At 40.9% G+C, this 19030-nt stretch overlaps 1 protein-coding gene across 1 annotated transcript in view; it reads right to left on the bottom strand.

The window, feature by feature from the left end:
• The window catches only part of sorbs2b (sorbin and SH3 domain containing 2b), a 49427-nt gene that overhangs the window by 13866 nt on the left and 16531 nt on the right, over nucleotides 1–19030 (bottom strand). Inside the window, exons 5-17 of the mRNA XM_066649239.1 lie at nucleotides 15378–15404; nucleotides 13920–14044; nucleotides 10029–10352; nucleotides 8845–8986; nucleotides 7450–7604; nucleotides 6868–6934; nucleotides 6048–6098; nucleotides 5545–5746; nucleotides 5237–5351; nucleotides 4353–4436; nucleotides 3284–3328; nucleotides 1629–1702; nucleotides 174–382 (exon numbers count right to left, since the gene is read on the bottom strand). Of these exons, the coding sequence (XP_066505336.1) occupies nucleotides 174–382; nucleotides 1629–1702; nucleotides 3284–3328; nucleotides 4353–4436; nucleotides 5237–5351; nucleotides 5545–5746; nucleotides 6048–6098; nucleotides 6868–6934; nucleotides 7450–7604; nucleotides 8845–8986; nucleotides 10029–10352; nucleotides 13920–14044; nucleotides 15378–15404 (1620 nt within the window). The remainder of the gene's footprint in view (nucleotides 1–173; nucleotides 383–1628; nucleotides 1703–3283; nucleotides 3329–4352; nucleotides 4437–5236; nucleotides 5352–5544; nucleotides 5747–6047; nucleotides 6099–6867; nucleotides 6935–7449; nucleotides 7605–8844; nucleotides 8987–10028; nucleotides 10353–13919; nucleotides 14045–15377; nucleotides 15405–19030) is intronic.

Below are 19030 nucleotides of genomic sequence, written 5' to 3'. Positions count from 1 at the left end.
ATAAATAATTCATCTGACTAATTCATGCAAAAGGAGTGCCTTTTTAAGATTCTGCTACTGTGCTGAGCTCAGACGAGGCAAAGCAAAAATGAAAACTTTAAACTTCTGCCTGGTGATTACATTTCCAAAGAGCCCATGATGTAGTAAGAAGTACTGGTGTCTGTGACGCCTACCTTTTGACCTGGACGAGGAGGAGGAAGTGGAGGGGGTGCTGCACAGAGGTTTCTTCTGGGTGATGCTGCTCCTGGGTTGTTCTGACAGGCGAGTTACAGCAATTTCGGCTGGCTTCACAATACTCTGGGTAGAACTTAGACTGCTCTGAGGCCTGGACTGAGTAGCCGCGGGTTCTGACTTCCGTCTCTTTCTGTTATCACTGGCAGAACTAAGAGTGGTGAGAGAAAGAGGCATAACTGAATAGAGAACATTAACATAGTTAAAATGCAATATTTAGACTAGCCACATAATAAAAGTCAACAAGAGTACACATCTGGTAGATTGTTTTTTTTTGTTTTCTTTGTAAATATATATTATTCATGGTGTGGAATCAATTAAAATTAGGTATGCACCAGCCAAAAGAGCCAAAAATCTTACAGCCAAAAGGCCAAATGAGCTGTTTTTACTAGCCTTTTTTTCTTTTTAAAACAACTCACCTGAAAATTGCATTAAAAACACTAGCATATAATCAAGGGTTTTATTTTAGCAAACAGTTCTCAGTATTCTTCTAGTATCTTAGTATAATCTAAAATCTACATATCATTTAAAATGAACTGTATATCTCGAATATATAAGATAGTAACTTTTACATTCAAACATTGTTTGGCTAAAATGTGTACCATTTGCAACAGAGTTGTGGAGGTGCATTTATATAACACATAATAGTTTGGAAAATAAAAAATTCAGATCATTCTTAAGGCAAAACATTTCCATACCAACCCGCTGATTAATGTGACACTGTGTATTACAAAATTTACTCCAAAAATCTGTAATGTTGTGCCATAATATTTAAAAAATTTGCATCCTGGAGATATAACTTTGCAGCACTGAGAATGGGCATTCTATTAAATATGACATTAAAAACAAACATGCAAAGGATCAGTGTCTGTCAACAGCTTTCACAGCTCTCCACATGTCTCCCAACCCCCTCAAATATCATGACAACACTGTATGATGAAGCAGGTGTCTTCAGTCGGATCATGTATTAGTAAACATTAACACACTTCTCTTACATAAATATAGTGATAAGGTAAAACATAACTTTAAAATAAGGCAAAATTCCAACAATTCTGACAGGGAGAAAGTGTCTCCTTTTATTTTATTTAAGATTAATAACCTTACTATGAAAAACCACCTCATAGTAGTCAAAGGAAATTTCAGTAATTCTGTAAGTGGATACACATATGGAGAAAACTGGAGAGGGGGTATATAATTTATGGGGGTCTTGGATCCTGACCAACTGACAACTGCACACAAGGACAAGACTTTCTCAGCTGTCCCACACTTCAGACCTTTCTTTGGCTGTGCCAATAATTTATCATAAACTAACCCATGTAACATATGTGGAGATATGTGCTTTATATTTAAAAACAAAAACTATAATGGCTCTTGTACAACAAAGAAAAGCACCTTACCTCAAGGGTCGTTCGAGGCTTCTGTCTGCAGACGGCTGATAAAAGGAAGTCTGAAACAGAAAACAAAGAGGAAACTGATTCCTCTAATTGTGCACTGCAGTAGGTCTCCACACACTGAGCATCTCAAAGAAGAGTCTGCCCCAAATGCTGGTCTGTAATCCCAAGGAGATGTAACCATACATGTGTGAAATTCTCCTTCTCTAGATGCCCTGACATGGAAAGCCCTCCTTAAGGACAAAAAAAAAAAAAGTTCAGCCTCCCCCAGAGTAGCTGCATGCCATGGATCACTTACTAGCTTTTCAATGTCAAACAAGGCAGGGAACTCCTTGTACACATGACTGAAGTAGATAATCATTTTTTCTTCTACTGAAGCCCCGAGGAGACGACTCATCTGGAATAGCTCTCCAGAGCTGTGGGAGGCGCCCATCTCTCTCTCTCTCTCTCTCTCTCTCTCTCTCTCTCTCTCTCCCTCTCTCTCTCTTTTTTAACACCCTTTAAAAGTAGCCTCTGTATGTTTCCAGAAATGTCTGCTCGCTGTGGCCCATCAGTGGCTAGTAAACAGAAATACAGGCCTAAGTGACAGCCACCTCATGGGCAAGCTCTTAATTGGGCTTCAAAACCTCCGTGACAATTTTAAGCATCTCTCTGTATGGTTTTATAACACTCATTCAAACATAACTCCAGCTGCGACACGCCCACCAGATCGACCAACGATGGAGCTGTATGCACCGCTAGCAAATGCCATGACACTTTATGTCTAAGGGGAGTTACATATAATGACCGTATAGCAAGAAAAACAATTGAGAAATCCATTTTTTGGGCAGTTTACTTTGAAAAAAAATGTCTAATTCATGCAACATAGGACATTTTAAAATCATTTTGTGATTATTTGCATTGATTCAGACATTTACAGATTTGTACAGCTAGCCCTTCTGTCTTTAAATGAACTTTATATCTCAAACTTTTACATTCATGCATTGTTTGGTTGAAAGGTTTACCATTTGTAGCAGAATTGTGGCAGTTGAATTATTTTAAATTATTTCTAAACTACAACCTTCACCATGAATGTCATGTGCTGGACAAATGTAAACAAGGAGAGCTAAAACTATAGCTATCTGTCAAAGGTGTCAGGAGCCTAATTTTACCCTCACAGAAGAACCCAAAGTGAAACATGATATGTTATTTGATCTATTGGACCTGGCTTACTACAACTGCATTGACTCTAAAGACAAAACAACACTTAGCACAGTAAAACTTGGGAATGCACACTGGAACATATAGTTTTTGTTAATGATAGCCCTTTTGTGCTGGATTATCCAAAGATCTGTAGACACTTCTAGTCATTACTGAATTCAACTACAGTATGGTTTTGGCTTTTTGCACAGAGACATTCAGCTGTAAATTCATAGCTTGTATAATCTCCAAAAAAGCTGTTAATCTCTTGATACCCTTGATGTTGGTTAAGCAGATGTCCACACTATTTGGCACATATTTAGCTATTTTTGATAAAACATGTTGTGATGATGAATGGTGGATGACTGATGGGAACTGAAGAAAAAAAATAGATTTGGGAATTTTGGGGATATCTGGAAATGTGCTTCTAGTTCACTATGCATTTCCTTTCACTTCATCTCAATGTTTACCTCATTGTGTACTCGGAGAGCGCTCTCTGGATTGTAATCCAAATGTTTTTTGGGAGGCTTGACCCAGAGGAGGAAGAGAGAGCAGCAGGAGGAGAAGAGATGATGGCAGAGCCACAGATATGAAAGGGAAAAAAGGAGGAAGTAGTTACCTGACTGTACAAGAAGAATCAGATGACATGCCACCTTACACCAGCTCACAGCTAGCACCTACCTTTCTACACTACAACCATTACACAGTTACAAATAGCGGGTGCACATTTTATTTTTTACTGAAAAGGAAAATTATATTATATATTTATTATTGGTCTAATATTAGAAGTACAGCAAATATTCCAAGTGTTTTTTACTGCTCACACATGCATTATCACAGCTGTAGTCGTTAGTATCAGGGATTTCAATTTTTTTAACATACTCAATGGAAAGCGTAGTAGATAAACAACCACACCATGCACAGAAGACCTATAGCTTCCTTCAAGTTATGTGAAGCTAGCCGCTGATACTTTTCAAACTACTGCTAAAGCTCAGCTCAACACACTTGAAGGAGAACTGTGGATTTACAACTAACACACACCAGTGTTGGCCAATGAGTGATGGAGCAGATGAAGGGCCAGTCTACCCACATAGACAGAGCAAAGTTAATTAGGTTCATCATTGGGAAACCATCACACAATCCCTCAAAGAAGAGCCATCACTTACATGGTCAAGTGTAAACCTGTTTTTCACTTACTGCACTACCAACAGGGATTACAGTAATGATATAATTCATACGGCTAAATTGACAACACTAATTTAAATGATCAATTACTTGTAACAGTCACCAGATGTTTATTATCACTTATTGTTCCTGGACAAGACATTCTCTATTGGTGCTTCCCCAGCTATAATTACCTCTCCTATGCCAAAGTAGTGGGTATAAGTGCAGCTTATTCTTAGCTTATCTGCTCTGTCCCACCACTCATTCCACTCCCCTCCATAGCAGTAAGGTGACTCCTCTTGGAGTCTGCGCTAACAAGCATCACACCAACCACAAGTGCTATTCTAGCAGAACCAAACCAAGCACTCATAATTTCGCTTCACTTACCGGCCGTCCAAACTCCAGCTCAGCAAAGAACTTATACCAAGGCTCATTCTCTAAATCTAGTTCATCTGGGTTTAAGTTACTCTTCTGGTTTGAAGATTGTGCAGAGGTGGGGACATTGAGATAGGGATGAAAGGGAGTAGTTATGGTCACAGAAATTCAGGTGTCAAAATGGCGGCTTTGAATCTGGGTTCATACAGTGTAGAGTACATTGCTGAAAAACTGTAGTCCAATGCAGTACTTATATAAGTTCCTGTATAACACCACTGAAATCAGGCTCTGGTGCAAGTCCCTTGCACTGTCCTTTCTCATCCAGCAGAGTGCAGGAGCACACCATTATATTTCCCATAGCAAGACAACAACATAATTACTAACAACAATATGTCCTCCTCCTTGTGTGCATGACAACCTTGCCCTCGGAAACATAGCAATTAACATGTACAGGCTTTAAACTATTACATAAATGACACCTAATCAGTAATTAGGAGCATCATTAATAAATGCCCTTGATATATAATGCTAATGAAAATATAGATATAAACGATTATCGAGACAATCAACACATGGTGTAACATTAATATAACTCAGGGCTTCAGGCAGTAGTGACATTTGGACAGGATGATTGATTTTAACTAATGATGCATGGGATTCTGCCCAAGGTCATAGTGCGTTGACTGACTTCTCAGTCCATTGTGATAAAAAAACAATGATGTAATTTGTAAACAATTGGAACGCCTCTATTTTCCACAAAATTAAGATCCAGTCCTCAGTATAGGCATTTGGTGTGAACATATACTAAATCTAAATCAGAGTGTACAAGAATGTTAACTCTTATAATACGTCTAACAATAATTTTATACAACACCCACAACCAAGTGTGCACTTACCGCTCTCTCCTGCTCTAAAATGGAGGATTTGCCAGGCTCATAGTCAAAGATGCTCCTGGGCTCTGCTCTGTATTTTCGAGTATCCACTTTTCTATCTGGAGGTCCCCATTCATTCCTAAGGGCATGAGAGGATCAATCACAGTTATACATATTAATAAATGGTAAACAATGTTTTTTTTTTTGGAAATGTCTTTGGCTAGTGATGAACACTAAATTGTCCCTCCTTCATGCTCAAGAGTAGACAGCATTCTATCAAACATTGATCTCTCAACCTCATGTTTTTGTGCAGTAAGAGTAGTGGACCTTACTTGTTGGTTGTGCTAATGCCCCCCTGGCGGACATCACGGTCAAGTGAACTGGGCTGAACTGATGAGGAGGTGGGAAGGGGAGAGGAGGTGGATGCTCTGATGCCACATGTGCCGTTGTCAGAGATGCTTTTTGAGATGGGTCGGTATGTACTGCTCTTAGGTGCAGGGTGTGCTTCGACATTATTAGATGGGCCACTCTTTTCTAAAAGTTGGAAAACAAACCAAAGTGAAAGGTGTTTTATTGGCTGTAAATCTAAGCCTAATGATATTCCTTTGCTTCCATATGGATCTCTGGACAAAGTTTATGAACTCAAACCACAGTTTGATTTGTGGTTCCCCATTAAAATTTCATTTTAATCAATGATTAGGTTTAGTCTGAATCAGGGAACACATCCCTCTTTGTGTTAATGGGCATATAAACATGTGCATTTTTTCTGTAATCAGCATTGGAATCCCTACACTGAAGCAATGACAGTTTATTGAAATAAGATCAAGATACATACCAGTATTTGTAACAGGGTAACTGGCATTACGGGAACTAGAATATTCAACCTCTGTGGAAACAGATCGGACACGAAGTTTACACAAAATCTAATGAGCCATTATATATAACCCATGCACTGAAACCAAACTGCTGAATTTGCCATCAGAAAGAGGCTTGACAGAAAAGCAAAAGGGCATAATGGGTTAAAACGGTGATCAGGTGCAGGCCCCGTCCACTGCCCCTGCGCCCCTTGACCCCTGCAATCCCCAGGGTAGCACTCTGACAGATACTGCTGGAGTTGCACAGTCAGGTTCCAGCAACGATGCAGCTCTAATCCACAGTCTGCTGAATAAAGCTCTTTTATTGTCATTCCTTTTTTTTTTTTTCATTTCAAAGCTTTTCAATTGTCAGTTCTGTTCTCTGCATATGGCCAATGTGTCTTTAGAGAGCGCATTCCAACAGCGCATGGCAAGAGCAGATATTTTTCACATATTCGGAATAATCTAAAGCTGTAATGGGTGGAAAAACAGTGTTCTGGCTTTTACGTCTTAACATGAGCTAATGAAGAACATCCAAATGACCTTAAAAAGATGATACAACGAACACATCACATCAAAGACATTATAATGGACATATGCTAATGATGAACATGGGTCATAAGGGTTATAGATGAACAAATTCATGACCTCAAGGAGGACTGCACATTAACATCAAGAGGTTGTTCTTAAAGGAAACTGTCACAAGTTAAGGATGTTGATAGATCACAACAGATACATTTTATGCATTGGTTTCATCATTTCCACATGCATGCAATAGATATATTATAAGATATATCTTACCTGGTTTGTGCACCACATGAATCTGCTTGAACATTGTCTTGTACCAGTCTTTTGGCCTATCCACAGTCTACGATAAACAACAAACAACAGAGATCAGCACCGATTAAAAAACAAACTGACGGTAGGCTCTGCATCTGTTCTGTGTTCAAACCATTCCTGAGAAAGTGAGTATGATGAAAGTGCTGATATAATCTGTGGTGCTCTGTTGAGCTGAGAGATATAACACTGCTGTCTGGGCGCCCATCAATGATGCTGACCTCAGCAGCCCCCTGCTTCCCCAAGGCTAAATAAAACTCAACGTGAGAAAATGCAATTTATGGCTGCATCCAAACAGCCAGTCCCACATGGTAAGAGATTGATTACCTATTAATTCTAGAATTACCACAGGCACGCACTTTACAGTAATAGACTTATCTCTCAATAAAACTACACCAGGAACAAGCTATTATCCAAGCCTTTAAACATCATTAATGTTAATGTTTTTGTTCTGAATGTAAATTAGTGAATTACTATTTGCCATTTAAAGCATTTACTAGTATTCACATATACCACAAAGTACATAAACATAAAATGTTCACCCACCGTCCTGATGGCTATGGGAATGCCGGATTCATCCACAGGGCCAATGCCAGTATAGTGTGGGGCTCTTCCCTGTGTCCCTCTCTTTTCGTCTTCTGGAGCACGGGCAGGAGCCACTGAACCCACGTTGACATAGATAGGATCACTGGACTCAGCAGCTGGAAAGACAAACGGGGACAGGATCATGTCGGAGACTTGGAGCTGCAACGATGCCGTTCAGATGACACCTCCATATCTCCATGAAAAACACAGCTGTAGGATCTTGCAGTATCGGAAAGACTCAAGGAATGCAGAAAACGTGCTGCTTCCCCTGATCAACAGGCACTGAAAATCGACTCCAAATCCTTCACAAGAAAGGAATCAGCCCAAAACATTTAGACAATAGAAAAAGCTCTTATTCTGAAACAATAGACAGCTTCTACCACGCGCAAAGACGCACTAATCCCAGTGCTCAGGCCCCTCCCATCCCCCAAACACTCCATCCCTCAGACACGCTCTTAATCTCCGTCACTTGCTGCTTGGGATTAGAGAGAGCTCACTGGAGGCAGACGCAGAGCAGAGCAACAGACCTGAATGTGGTAGTGTCACATGTGCCTTGTACCGCTCTGTCACTGAACTAAACATTGTCCACTTGTTCACACTTGTTAGCACTGCATTAGAGCTCAGAATATCGCATCAGGCACTTATAATGGAGCATAAAAAGCAACATTCACAGCTGCTGTGTCGAGGACGTTTTCCTGCATAGTCACTCATTGGTCCAGGGAATATCAGTGAGATTTCTGCTGCAAAAGGGATACATCTTGAAAAAGCATTCCATTAGTTCAGAGGGAATTTATTTTACCAGCTTAAGAAAAAGAAATATTATCACTACTAATATGTTATTGTGTTTTAATAAGCAGATCTGGCCAGAGGGAAGGTACAGAAATTTGTATTTCTTTATATTTTTTTACTTCTGTCTTTGCTGTATGAATCTCCCCTACTGTTTGGTACCAAATCTGAGTTGTGAGCAAAACCACATACACCCTCTGAGATAAAGCTGGCCACTGCATATCTTTGAAACTGCTGCTCACGATAAATTACACAGCACCTAAATGCATCTGCAGTATAGCGCTGACTGTCCAGTTCTGTCCAGACAGGCAGCCACAGTCGGTTAGGGCTGCGTAAAATGACAGAGGAAAGTCAGCTGTTCCAAAGAGCAGCAGGTCCAATTGTGCTCATCTGAACTCTCCATCACAGAAGACTGTAACATGTCAGGGTTTAAAACTGTGGTGTTCTGGTGATAACATGCTAGGCCTCTAAGCCAGCTGCCCTGCCTGGAATCCTCAGACAAGCAGATTTTAAACTAAGATGCAGTTAGTTTGGGACATTGAGAGCTTGGGAATCAGAGCTTGTACTCACCAGTGCTCCGGCTCTGCTGCATGGCTAAGAGACTTGGGCTGAGAGATGGAAGTGGAGGGTATGTGGAAGGAGAGAAAGGTCTTTGATGGTGACTCATTAGGCTGGAAGCCACACCTATGTTCCCATTCACAGTTATCTGCCCCTAGGTAGCAACATTGTAGAAATATAGGGGATTATTTTAAGCATCAGCTTTATATATAAAAAAACTGCCACATTAAAAAAGAAGAAAATTATACCTATCAATATAACATGTAAAAAACATGTAGCAAAGAGAAAGAGGATTAAAAAGTTTTTTTGTCTATGTCTAACATTGAAAACACTGTGAAAAGATCAAAACCTCAGTGGATAGATTTTACTAACATGGTAGTAGCGCCGTTAAACAAGGAAACAATTATACACAAAGGAAAATGATGCCTAGAGTTAGAACATATCTGTAGAAATGTAATAAGTGACATGCATTAATGGTGATTTGTCCGACATAGACAGGCATTATTAGACATCATTAGGCATCTCATTCTTTACTCAGATTCAATATCTCCTTTACAAAGAAAATGTCTCGCCAAGAGAATCCCAACTCTGCAGTGAACTATGAGATCAAGGGAAGCTGGAAGCCAAAGCCAGTTAGTGAGTTAGTAGGGACCCCGGGTTTGTCCAATTGAAAGCAAAGGCAGGTCTGGAGAAAAGGCATCATTAGTATTGTTCCAAACACAAACATTCCAGAGGGCAGAGGCGATAAAACCAGTCAATGTGAATCACAGGGTGGCTGGTTTCTGCGGATTAAGCTCTTGAATGTGGTATAAAAGAAGGAATGAATGGTTGAACAGGGAGAGAGAAAGAGTGGTGGATGGAGGGAGGGCACAAGCAATCAAACAGAATGAGAAATGGAGAGAAAAGGGCAGAGGGAATGTGTGGGGGAATGAATAAAAAGACAAAATGACACAGGATGAGTAAATGTAGAAGGTTCAGGACAGTTTGACAGAAAAACATCTTGGCTAACAGATAGAAAGAAAACAGGTAAAGAGAGCATTGCTCTAGACACAGGAAATCCAGAATCAAGAGAAAGTTAAGAGATTCAGTGGAAAAACACAAGAAAAATCTTCATACACAAACATAAAAAAGTAAAAAAGACAGAAATATAGAAGTAGGACAGACTTGAAGGTGTCCAGCGATTGGTGGATAGTTACATTAGTGGTGCTAGCTTCCGGAGCATTTAGCTCTGTGTCACCAGTAACAGTGCTCAGCTGGCTGAGGGTGGGTGAGGGGGTGACAGACCCTCCATCTGGGTCTAGTCCACATGCCCTCAGCTCTTCCAGTATTGCTGTGGAAGCCTCACTCTGAGTCCGGGAGGAGCAGCGACTTGGACCCAGCTCCATGTTTGGGGAAGAAGACCCAGGGGAAATAGCCTGGGGCTGGAGCTCAGAGGCCCTAGAGCAGGTGTAGTCAAGGGAAAGACGGGGCCTGTAAATGGGGGAGTGTGATGGTCCTGGATAGGCCTGTGGAGCCTCACGCTGGATGACAGAGAAAAGAGTGGTAGTTGAGATTCAGTGACTGGAATAATGAAAGAAAACTGTAGTAGTAGTAGCAGTAGTAGTAGTATGATGGAAATGGCTGTGTATTACAGAAATTGTGATCTTCAGAAGAGGGTGAAATGTTCATTTAGATGCCACGTGTGTAACAAAACATTGATGTATTGCATTTCAGTTATTTCCGAAAAGCCAAAAAACAAACAAACAAACAAAAAAACCCTCATGTCTATGATATTTCTTACAGATATAGAGACATATTTCTTATTTGTCCTTATATTGAATTAAAGCTGGAATACGTTGTTTGATATTCTTTACATCCCAAAGCAATCAGTAAATTAAACTCTCTGATGACCTATATAAAAAGAGTTCTTTTCTGTATAGGCCACAGGACTGTAGGAACTCCGTCCAATCAATCCACCATATGATTGGACGGCTTATCCGTCTGTCAGACTACCTACATGACCCTGATCCAGGACCCAAACTGTATGTATTCATTTGCACACAGACAAAAGGCAGAGAAATGTACCAGTGCTTGCACTGCTGAACAAACAAAGAGAAGAAAGACAGAAGTAAAAGGTTTCCATCAAAATATGCGCCATAAAGTCAGAGAACAAACCAAAGTAAATATCTGTGCAGCTATCAAACAGTGGAGGAACCCGAGTTCAGAAAGCCGCAAAGCTTGCACTTTTCCTCTTAGACAGGTAACTGATTTGTTTTGTGTATGGAGAATAATGTTAGGTGTTTCTTACATGTGAATGAGACAAGGGTTTGAAAAGTATGCACTGGGCAACTCGCTCCTGTCTGTCTGTCGTTACACTTATATAGCGCCTTTCTAGATACCCAAGGACGCTTTACAATCCACACTGCTCAGAACACTCAATCCACACACTGGTGAGAAGCAGCAGCCAAACGCGTACAGCGTACTCTCAACCAGGAACGACCGCCCACCTGGAGGACTGCATCGGGCACTAGGATTTCACCCAGGACAGAGTGCCATTCCATATCTGGGCGCACACACATTCACACACCAGGACAGTTATTAGACAGAAGCCAATTCACCTTCCCTCCATGTTTTTGGACTGTGGGAGAAAACCGGAGACCCCGGAGGAAACCCACGCAGACACGGGGAGAACATGGAAACTCCACCCAGATGGGACTTGAACCCAAGATCCCAGCGCTGGGAGGCAAACGTGCTAACCACTAAGCCACCATGCACACAACTAGACTTTTAAACACTGTTGTACCTTTAAAGATACATTTACACTGTTTGTAACTTTAGTGACCAATAATGTACTTCTAACGTACCTTTTTTTCTGAGAGTGTAGAAGAGCTGTTTTAGAGGAAGGGCTGAGAGGGGATGGGACATTTTTGGCTGGATATTTACAAATGCTAAAATTTTCTACAAAGTCACCTACTCCAGCTTTAATAAGAAATATATTCTATGGGCTGATGCACGTCTGTTTCCACATTAAAGCAAAATATACAAAAATAAAACCCAAAATCAAAATATTAAGAAAAATGTAAAAAAGGTTTCTTTGTGTCTATTCATTTTATGAGTGATTTTTATATGCTACACTTATTTAAATATAAAATTGACTTTATATGACATCCGAAGGAAGATACGTCATAGGACATCATTTATGCCTTAATGGTGGCAACATTCAAAAGCTAAATACAAAGAAAAATATAAAAAATAATGATAATCCAGACCCCTGGGGTGTGTTCCCTCCCTGCGCTCAGTGATTCCGCGACCCTGAGTTGCATAAGCGGTTACAGACAATGAATGAATGATCATCCATGCATTGTTAGACCCCTAATAAACATACTGGTGATATGATGAAGAACTCAGCATAATGATAAAGCATTTATAAGAGCTGAAAGGTCATTTATTAAAAGAGCTTCACAGGTTTGTGCACAAGCCTGCAGTATTTCAGCGAAGCCACATTATGTTCAGTGACAAACTCTTGTAATGAAACAGGAACACTTTGACCTTGAGACCTGACTGTATGATCGACATAGCAACTTGAGATTAGTAGTTTGGCATAGTGCACTATAAAGGTAAGGGGGTTATAATGATAATGGGGTGATGACTAGGAATATAAACATGTGTACCACTTGTTGGGCTGCAGGGGGCAGTGAAGGGCGAAAGAATGTGCTGGAATCCCGGAGGTCCATCCTTTTAGGTGGAGTTGGGGGACGGAGGGACACAGCCTGTGTGTATCTGGCTTCCATCTGAGGCCGTGGACTAATGCGTATTGACAGGGAAGCTGTGTGTATCCTTGGCTGCTTAATTGGGAAATGTTGTTTGGGCTCTAAGGGGCATGATCGGATGCTGGGCTCTTCTGATAAAAGCATCTCAGAGGCAGACACACTGGGGAAACTGCTGGGACTGAAAGCCTGTTTGTAGTCGGTGGTACTGGAATCAGAAGATGTGTTGGGGCTGGACTGCCTTGAGAAATGCTCTGACCTCTGAGCACAGGTGCCTTCCTTGGAAAATGGGCTATGTGCGATAAGCAGCGGGGTAAAATAGAATTGTGTAAGAGAATTAGGGAGGCTCAGTTCTCCTGAATTATAGTTGGCAAGGTGGACTGGAGTGTTATCTCTCTGAGGGGCAGAGCCCTGTGCAGCCATAACAACATATACAAGCGCACCAGAGAAGAGATAGCAGAGGGAAAAAAACAAAAACAAAACATGCATTAGGAGCCAAATATGTGCTGTTCGTCCAATTCATAACGAAATATTATATTGTTCTTCAAATCCATACTTCTCTTTTTATAATCACTCTTTGAAGAATCATGTATTCAAAAATTATTTGAGGAACCAAATGTCCTTCTATAGTATCACACCAAATATTTTTATGGCTCCATTCGATAGATTTATTTAAAGGGCCCATATGAAAAAAAAAACAATATCCCTTGCTCTGTCAAATGACAGATGTATTATGCTTGGTTAAAGAAACAAAATGGATGATTCCCTCCCCAGGTCATGTACTTATATCTGCTTACTGAAGTTTAGCGCTGATCACTGACACTGAAGTCATAAGAAGTGTTAAATTTACAGAAAAATAATTGGTCAGAAATTGGCTTTTTTGTTTGTTTGTTTGTTTTTGGTACCACATTAATGTTACAGGTGGACCTCAGGAATAGAATCATTTAGAATCATAAATGATATGACATTTGAAAGTATGATCTATATTATGATCTACATTAAAGCTTAACATCAAACAGCTATATATATTTTACATATAGTACATTACAGCTTAATTATAGGCCATTTATAATACTCTCAGTTATCATGCACCTGTGCCAACTGTTCCACCAGGCTGAGAAGGGCCACAAGGCAAAACAGTCATTAATAGCATTATAAATTTAACCTCCTTGTGAAAAACAGATTAGTTTCTGTTTGCTACCACTGACCACAGCAGCAGGCTAAATTCAGTGACGCCTGTCTCCTGCATTTCCATGACCTCTTCCTGTAGAAGGAAAAACATCCTGAGGCTGAGATGTAGAGCCAGACAGAGTGAGTGCAGGAAAACTGAGCTGAGCTTACTGTTGTGGGAGATTTCTTATCTTGCAGGTTGGGCCTAACACTCCTGAATCCTTTGGCTGCCAGAGAGGAAGTGGCCGCCTCCCCATTTCTCAGAGCATCCCCAGCACTGTAGGGCCGCCACAGATCTACATTCCACACAAACACACACAATACAGCAGTTTCAGCACAGTACAATAAAATCCAAAATATTATCCAGAATAAACAAGAGGTTATTCATGAGTGTTTCATATAATGTGAATTGTATTACTGGTAATGATGAGTATACTGTAGTTATACTAAATATAATTATAATTATGTCACATATATTGGAGGGTCAATGTAGAGCCTACCCATAATCACTGTTCGCAAGACATGGACACACCCTGGACAGAGTGCCACTCCATCACAGGGCACCACACACACTCACACCTATGGACACTTTAGCATGGACAATCCACCTACCAGCGGAGGAACTGTCACCAAACGGTATATCAGAAAACAATACTTTATTCTCGAGTCAGAAAATATCAACAGATGATTCTGACCATGGGCACAGCAGGTAGTGTGTAGTCACACAGCTCCAGGGACCTGGAGGTTGTGAGTTCGATTTCCGCTCCGGGTGACTGTCTGTGAGGAGTGTGGTGTGTTCTCTCTGTGTCTGCAGGGGTTTCCTCCAGGTGACTGTCTGTGAAGAGTGTGGTGTGTTCTCCCTGTGTCTGTGTGGGTTTCCTCCGGGTGACTGTCTGTGAGGAGTGTGGTGTGTTCTCCCTGTGTCCCTCCCACAGTCCAAAAACACACGTTGGTAGGTGGATTGGCGACTCAAAAGTGTCCGTAAGTGTGAACGTGTGAGTGTGTGTGTTGCCTTGTGAAGGACTGGCGCCCCCTCCAGGGTGTATTCCCGCCTTGCGCCAAATGATTCCAGGTAGGCTCTGGACCCACCGCGACCCTGAACTGGATAAGCGCTTACAGACAATGAATGAATGAATAAATGAATGATTCTGACCATCCTTCCACAGTGAGAAGACAATTCAATGCTATGGGTCTGAAAAGATGCAGTGTGTTAAGAATGTTAAATTGAATAGAATCTGCTGATATTAACATAACACTTAGCTCTCTGTCCCAAAACCCAGACAGATCGCATCATTAAATATGTGCATGGGATCACTTGGTACATGAAATACAGAAAACACAATCAACTTCTAAGACTAAAATTCAAAGATGTGGAAAAAGGTCTCTGGAGATTTTTGGTTTCAGTTTCTGAGGCAGAAATTAAGACACAAAAGAACCTATTAGTTAGTTAGTGAGGCTAATTTTGTGTATAAAAAAAAGAAACATTTTTATTTAATATCTTTTTTGACTGAAAATTAAATAAATAAAACTTGCTATCGACTTGCTCAGTACAGTATAACTGCACAAATACTGTTATTAGAAATAACGACTACTTTGGTTTATGCAAATTCTTTAAAAAGTCCAATTTACCTGAATCTGTTGAAGGAGATTTGGTGCCTAAACAGAAATAAAGAGAGAGAGAGAGAGAGAGAGAGAGAAAGAGAGAGAGAGACAGAGAAAGAGAGAGAGAAGAGAGAGAGAGAGAGAGAGAGAGAGAGAGAGAGAGAGAGAGAGAGAGAGAGAGAGAGAGAAATAGAGAGAAATGTTAAGTAGTTGAGAAAACTGTATGTGGTTTTATTCCAGTGTGAAATCTTCAGAGAGTGAAAGCTTCACAGTGTTGGGGCAGATGGCTTATGGTCTATGACACTCATCAGGGGTCCATTCAAGTTTAGTTTGCACTGTGTAGTATATCAGATATCACCCTGGCTGTGTTCCAACCCACGGCTCCAATATTCACAGGAGGAGAACATGACGGAGGAGCACAAATAAACAAAGATTTCCACAACTGTTATCTGTTTTTACTGCAATGTATGGCATCACTCAGCTGTGGAAAGGACAAAAATGTCATCCCTATTCTTATCTTTGTGCACACACTCCTTCAATCAAGTTCATTGTTTGTTTTTCAGTCATACTTTAATTAAGATTCAAATTTTACCAAGGTTGAGTCTTCAAACACAGTGTAATCTTATATCCACGGATAAAACAGAACGATATTTATTTCGTTCATGTGGTTATATATATGAGCATTGGTGAAAACACTGGTCGACTGCTAGCTCAACAGCTAAAATGCAAATCTGCTTCAAGGTTCATCCCACAGATCTGAAAAACGTCAGGTGAACTTACTATCGGTCAGTGTGAAATTAATTCCACTTTTCATAAGTATTACTCACATTTATATTCTTCTGAATTCCCTGAGGATAACTTAACCATGCTCACTTTTTAAAATAACCTAAATATCCCTAACATTAATTCGGACGCAACAGACACGTAAACACACTTTTAGAACTCGAAGAGATTATGGCATCCATAACAGCAATGCAAAGTGGTAAAGCATCTGGCCAAGATGGCTATCCAGTTGAATATTTTTTATAATCCTCAGCTAAATTAGCCCCACTTCTTTTAGAAATGTTTGAGTACTCTCAAATTCAATTAGATTCCCGCTCCAGGTGACTGTCTGTGAGGAGTGTGGTGTGTTCTCCCTGTGTCCGCGTGGGTTTCCTCCGGATGACTGTCTGTGAGGAGTTGGTGTGTTCTCCCCGTGTCTGTGTGGGTTTCCTCGGGGTGACTGTCTGTGAGGAGTTGGTGTGTTCTCCCCGTGTCTGCGTGGGTTTCCTCCCACAGTCCAAAAACACACGTTGCAGGTGGATTGGTGACTCAAAAGTGTCCATAGGTGTGAGTGTGTGAGTGAATGTGTGTGTGTGTGTGTCTGTGTTGCCCTGTGAAGGACTGGCGCCCCCTCCAGGGTGTATTCCCGCCTTGCGCCCAATGATTCCAGGTAGGCTCTGGACCCACCGCGACCCTGAATTGGATAAGCGCTTACAGATAATGAATGAATGAATCTCAGATTCAAGGGACCTTACCTCAAACTCTCACTGAAGCATCTATCACTCTTTTTCTGAAACCAGATAAAGACCCACTGGAGTGTAGCTCTTATAGACCAATATCACTTTTAAATACAGATGTCAACATTTTCACTAAGATTATAGCATTTAGGATGGTCTTTAGATGCAGAAAAGGCCTTTGACAGAATGGTGTAAAATAATCTATTCGCTGTGCTGGAAAGATTTAATTTTGGTCCAAAAATATTCTCATGAATTCAACTACTCTACACAACACCAACGGCATCAGTAATCACAAAAAAATTACACTCACATGTTTTCCCTTTCAGGAGGGGTACTAGACAAGGACGCCCCCTAAGCCCTCTTCTATACTCTTTAGATATTATTATGCTCAAAGCCTCTCTATACATCTCTGGAGTTTGCAGAAGGGGCATGGAGCATAAAGTTAGCCTTAACGCTGATGATCTCTTATTGTTTAGTTACAGACCCTGTTTCCTGCACCAAAAACCTAGTTAAAATGTTACATACAACAGTCATCATTATGGATGTTACAACAATACTAGTCTATTTCGCTATTTCCAACTATGGCATTTCATTCAGACGGAATGTTCAACTTTGCCTCCAAGATCAGGACTAGATACCATTTTAGAACTCTTTTCACAACTCAGGGGTTTGATCTCACACATATATGATGCCATTCTCTCTCTCAAAAATTACAAACCTGAATAAAATACATTCTGAGTGGGAGGAGGAGCTTGGAATGGAGATATCTAATAAAACCTGGAATAATGCATTATTAGCAGAATCAATGGAACATCATCCTGTACCTGGCTCAGTTAAATTCAGTTTAAAGTCCTCAGACATGTATATTATAGTAAAGCTAAATTGGCTCAAATTTACCCTAACGTTTGTGATACATGTGACTGTTGTCATGCTGCTAAGGCTAATCTGACAAATATGTTCAGGGAGTGTCCCAGATTGTCAGAGTTCTGGACATCCATCCATTATCTGTAAGCGCTTATCCAGTTCAGGGTCGCGGTGGGTCCAGAGCCTACCTGGAATCATTGGGCGCAAGGCAGGAATACACTCTGGAGGGGGCGCCAGTCCTTCACAGGGCAACACAGACACACACACATTCACTCTCACACTCACACCTACGGACACTTCTGAGTCGCCAATCCACCTACCAATGTGTGTTTCTGGACTGTGGGAGGAAACGGGAGCACCCAGAGGAAACCCACGCAGACACAGGGAGAACACACCACACTCCTCACAGACAGTCACCCGGAGGAAACCCACTCAGACACAGGGAGAACACACCACACTCCTCACAGACAGTCACCCGGAGCGGGACTCAAACCCACAACCTCCAGGTCCCTGGAGCTACCTGCCTACCTCCCTACCTGCCGTGCCACCATGCCGCCGGAGTTCTGGACAGCCATATTTAAATGTTTATCTGAAGCATTTGATGTTGATGTGCAGCCTAGCTTGAAAACGACTATTTCTGGGGTTCTGGAAAGTGGTGCATCAGTGAATAATAAAAAGAGAGATGCCTGGGCCTTTGCTACACTTCTAGCACAGAGAAGAATTTTGCTAGATTGGAAATCAATATACCTTTCTGAATATATACAATGGCTTAGTGTCCTCCTACTATTTCTTAAATTAGAAAAGATTAAGTATACACTCAGAGGATCAAAATGTGATAAAACATGGAACCCAGTGTTAACCCACTTAGAAAATACGCAAACCATCCCTTTACCTTTGGTGGAGCATTACATAATCTCCGTAATGAACAAATTGTGCATGCCCTGGACATATGTGTTATTATAGCATAAAAATTATTGAACACGATTTCTACAGGTGAAAGCTTATATGTGGTGTGTTCAATTGACTGTGTTAATTATGTAATTATCAACTCTAGAAGTTTAAAAGTTGCATGCACCTTTTTTACCCTTGGGTTAGCGAACATGGACAGCTTAACTTAATAAACATGCTGTGTGTTTAAAGCATGGCCAAATGAGCAATGGTCAGACAGGCACCTGAAACAAATGTGTTTGCTCTCTCTCTCTCTCTCTCTCTCTCTCTCTCTCTCTCTCTCTCTCTCTCTCTCTCTCTCTCTCTCTCTCTCTGTCCTGCAGGAGCTCGCTCACCCAACAACGGAATCATTAAACAATGGAGAGTATG

Source organism: Hoplias malabaricus, chromosome 17 (genome assembly GCF_029633855.1).
Source record: "Hoplias malabaricus isolate fHopMal1 chromosome 17, fHopMal1.hap1, whole genome shotgun sequence".
Lineage (NCBI taxonomy): Eukaryota > Metazoa > Chordata > Actinopteri > Characiformes > Erythrinidae > Hoplias > Hoplias malabaricus.
The sequence above is the reverse complement of the archived record's forward strand: the minus strand, read 5'-3'. Positions and strand labels throughout refer to the sequence as shown.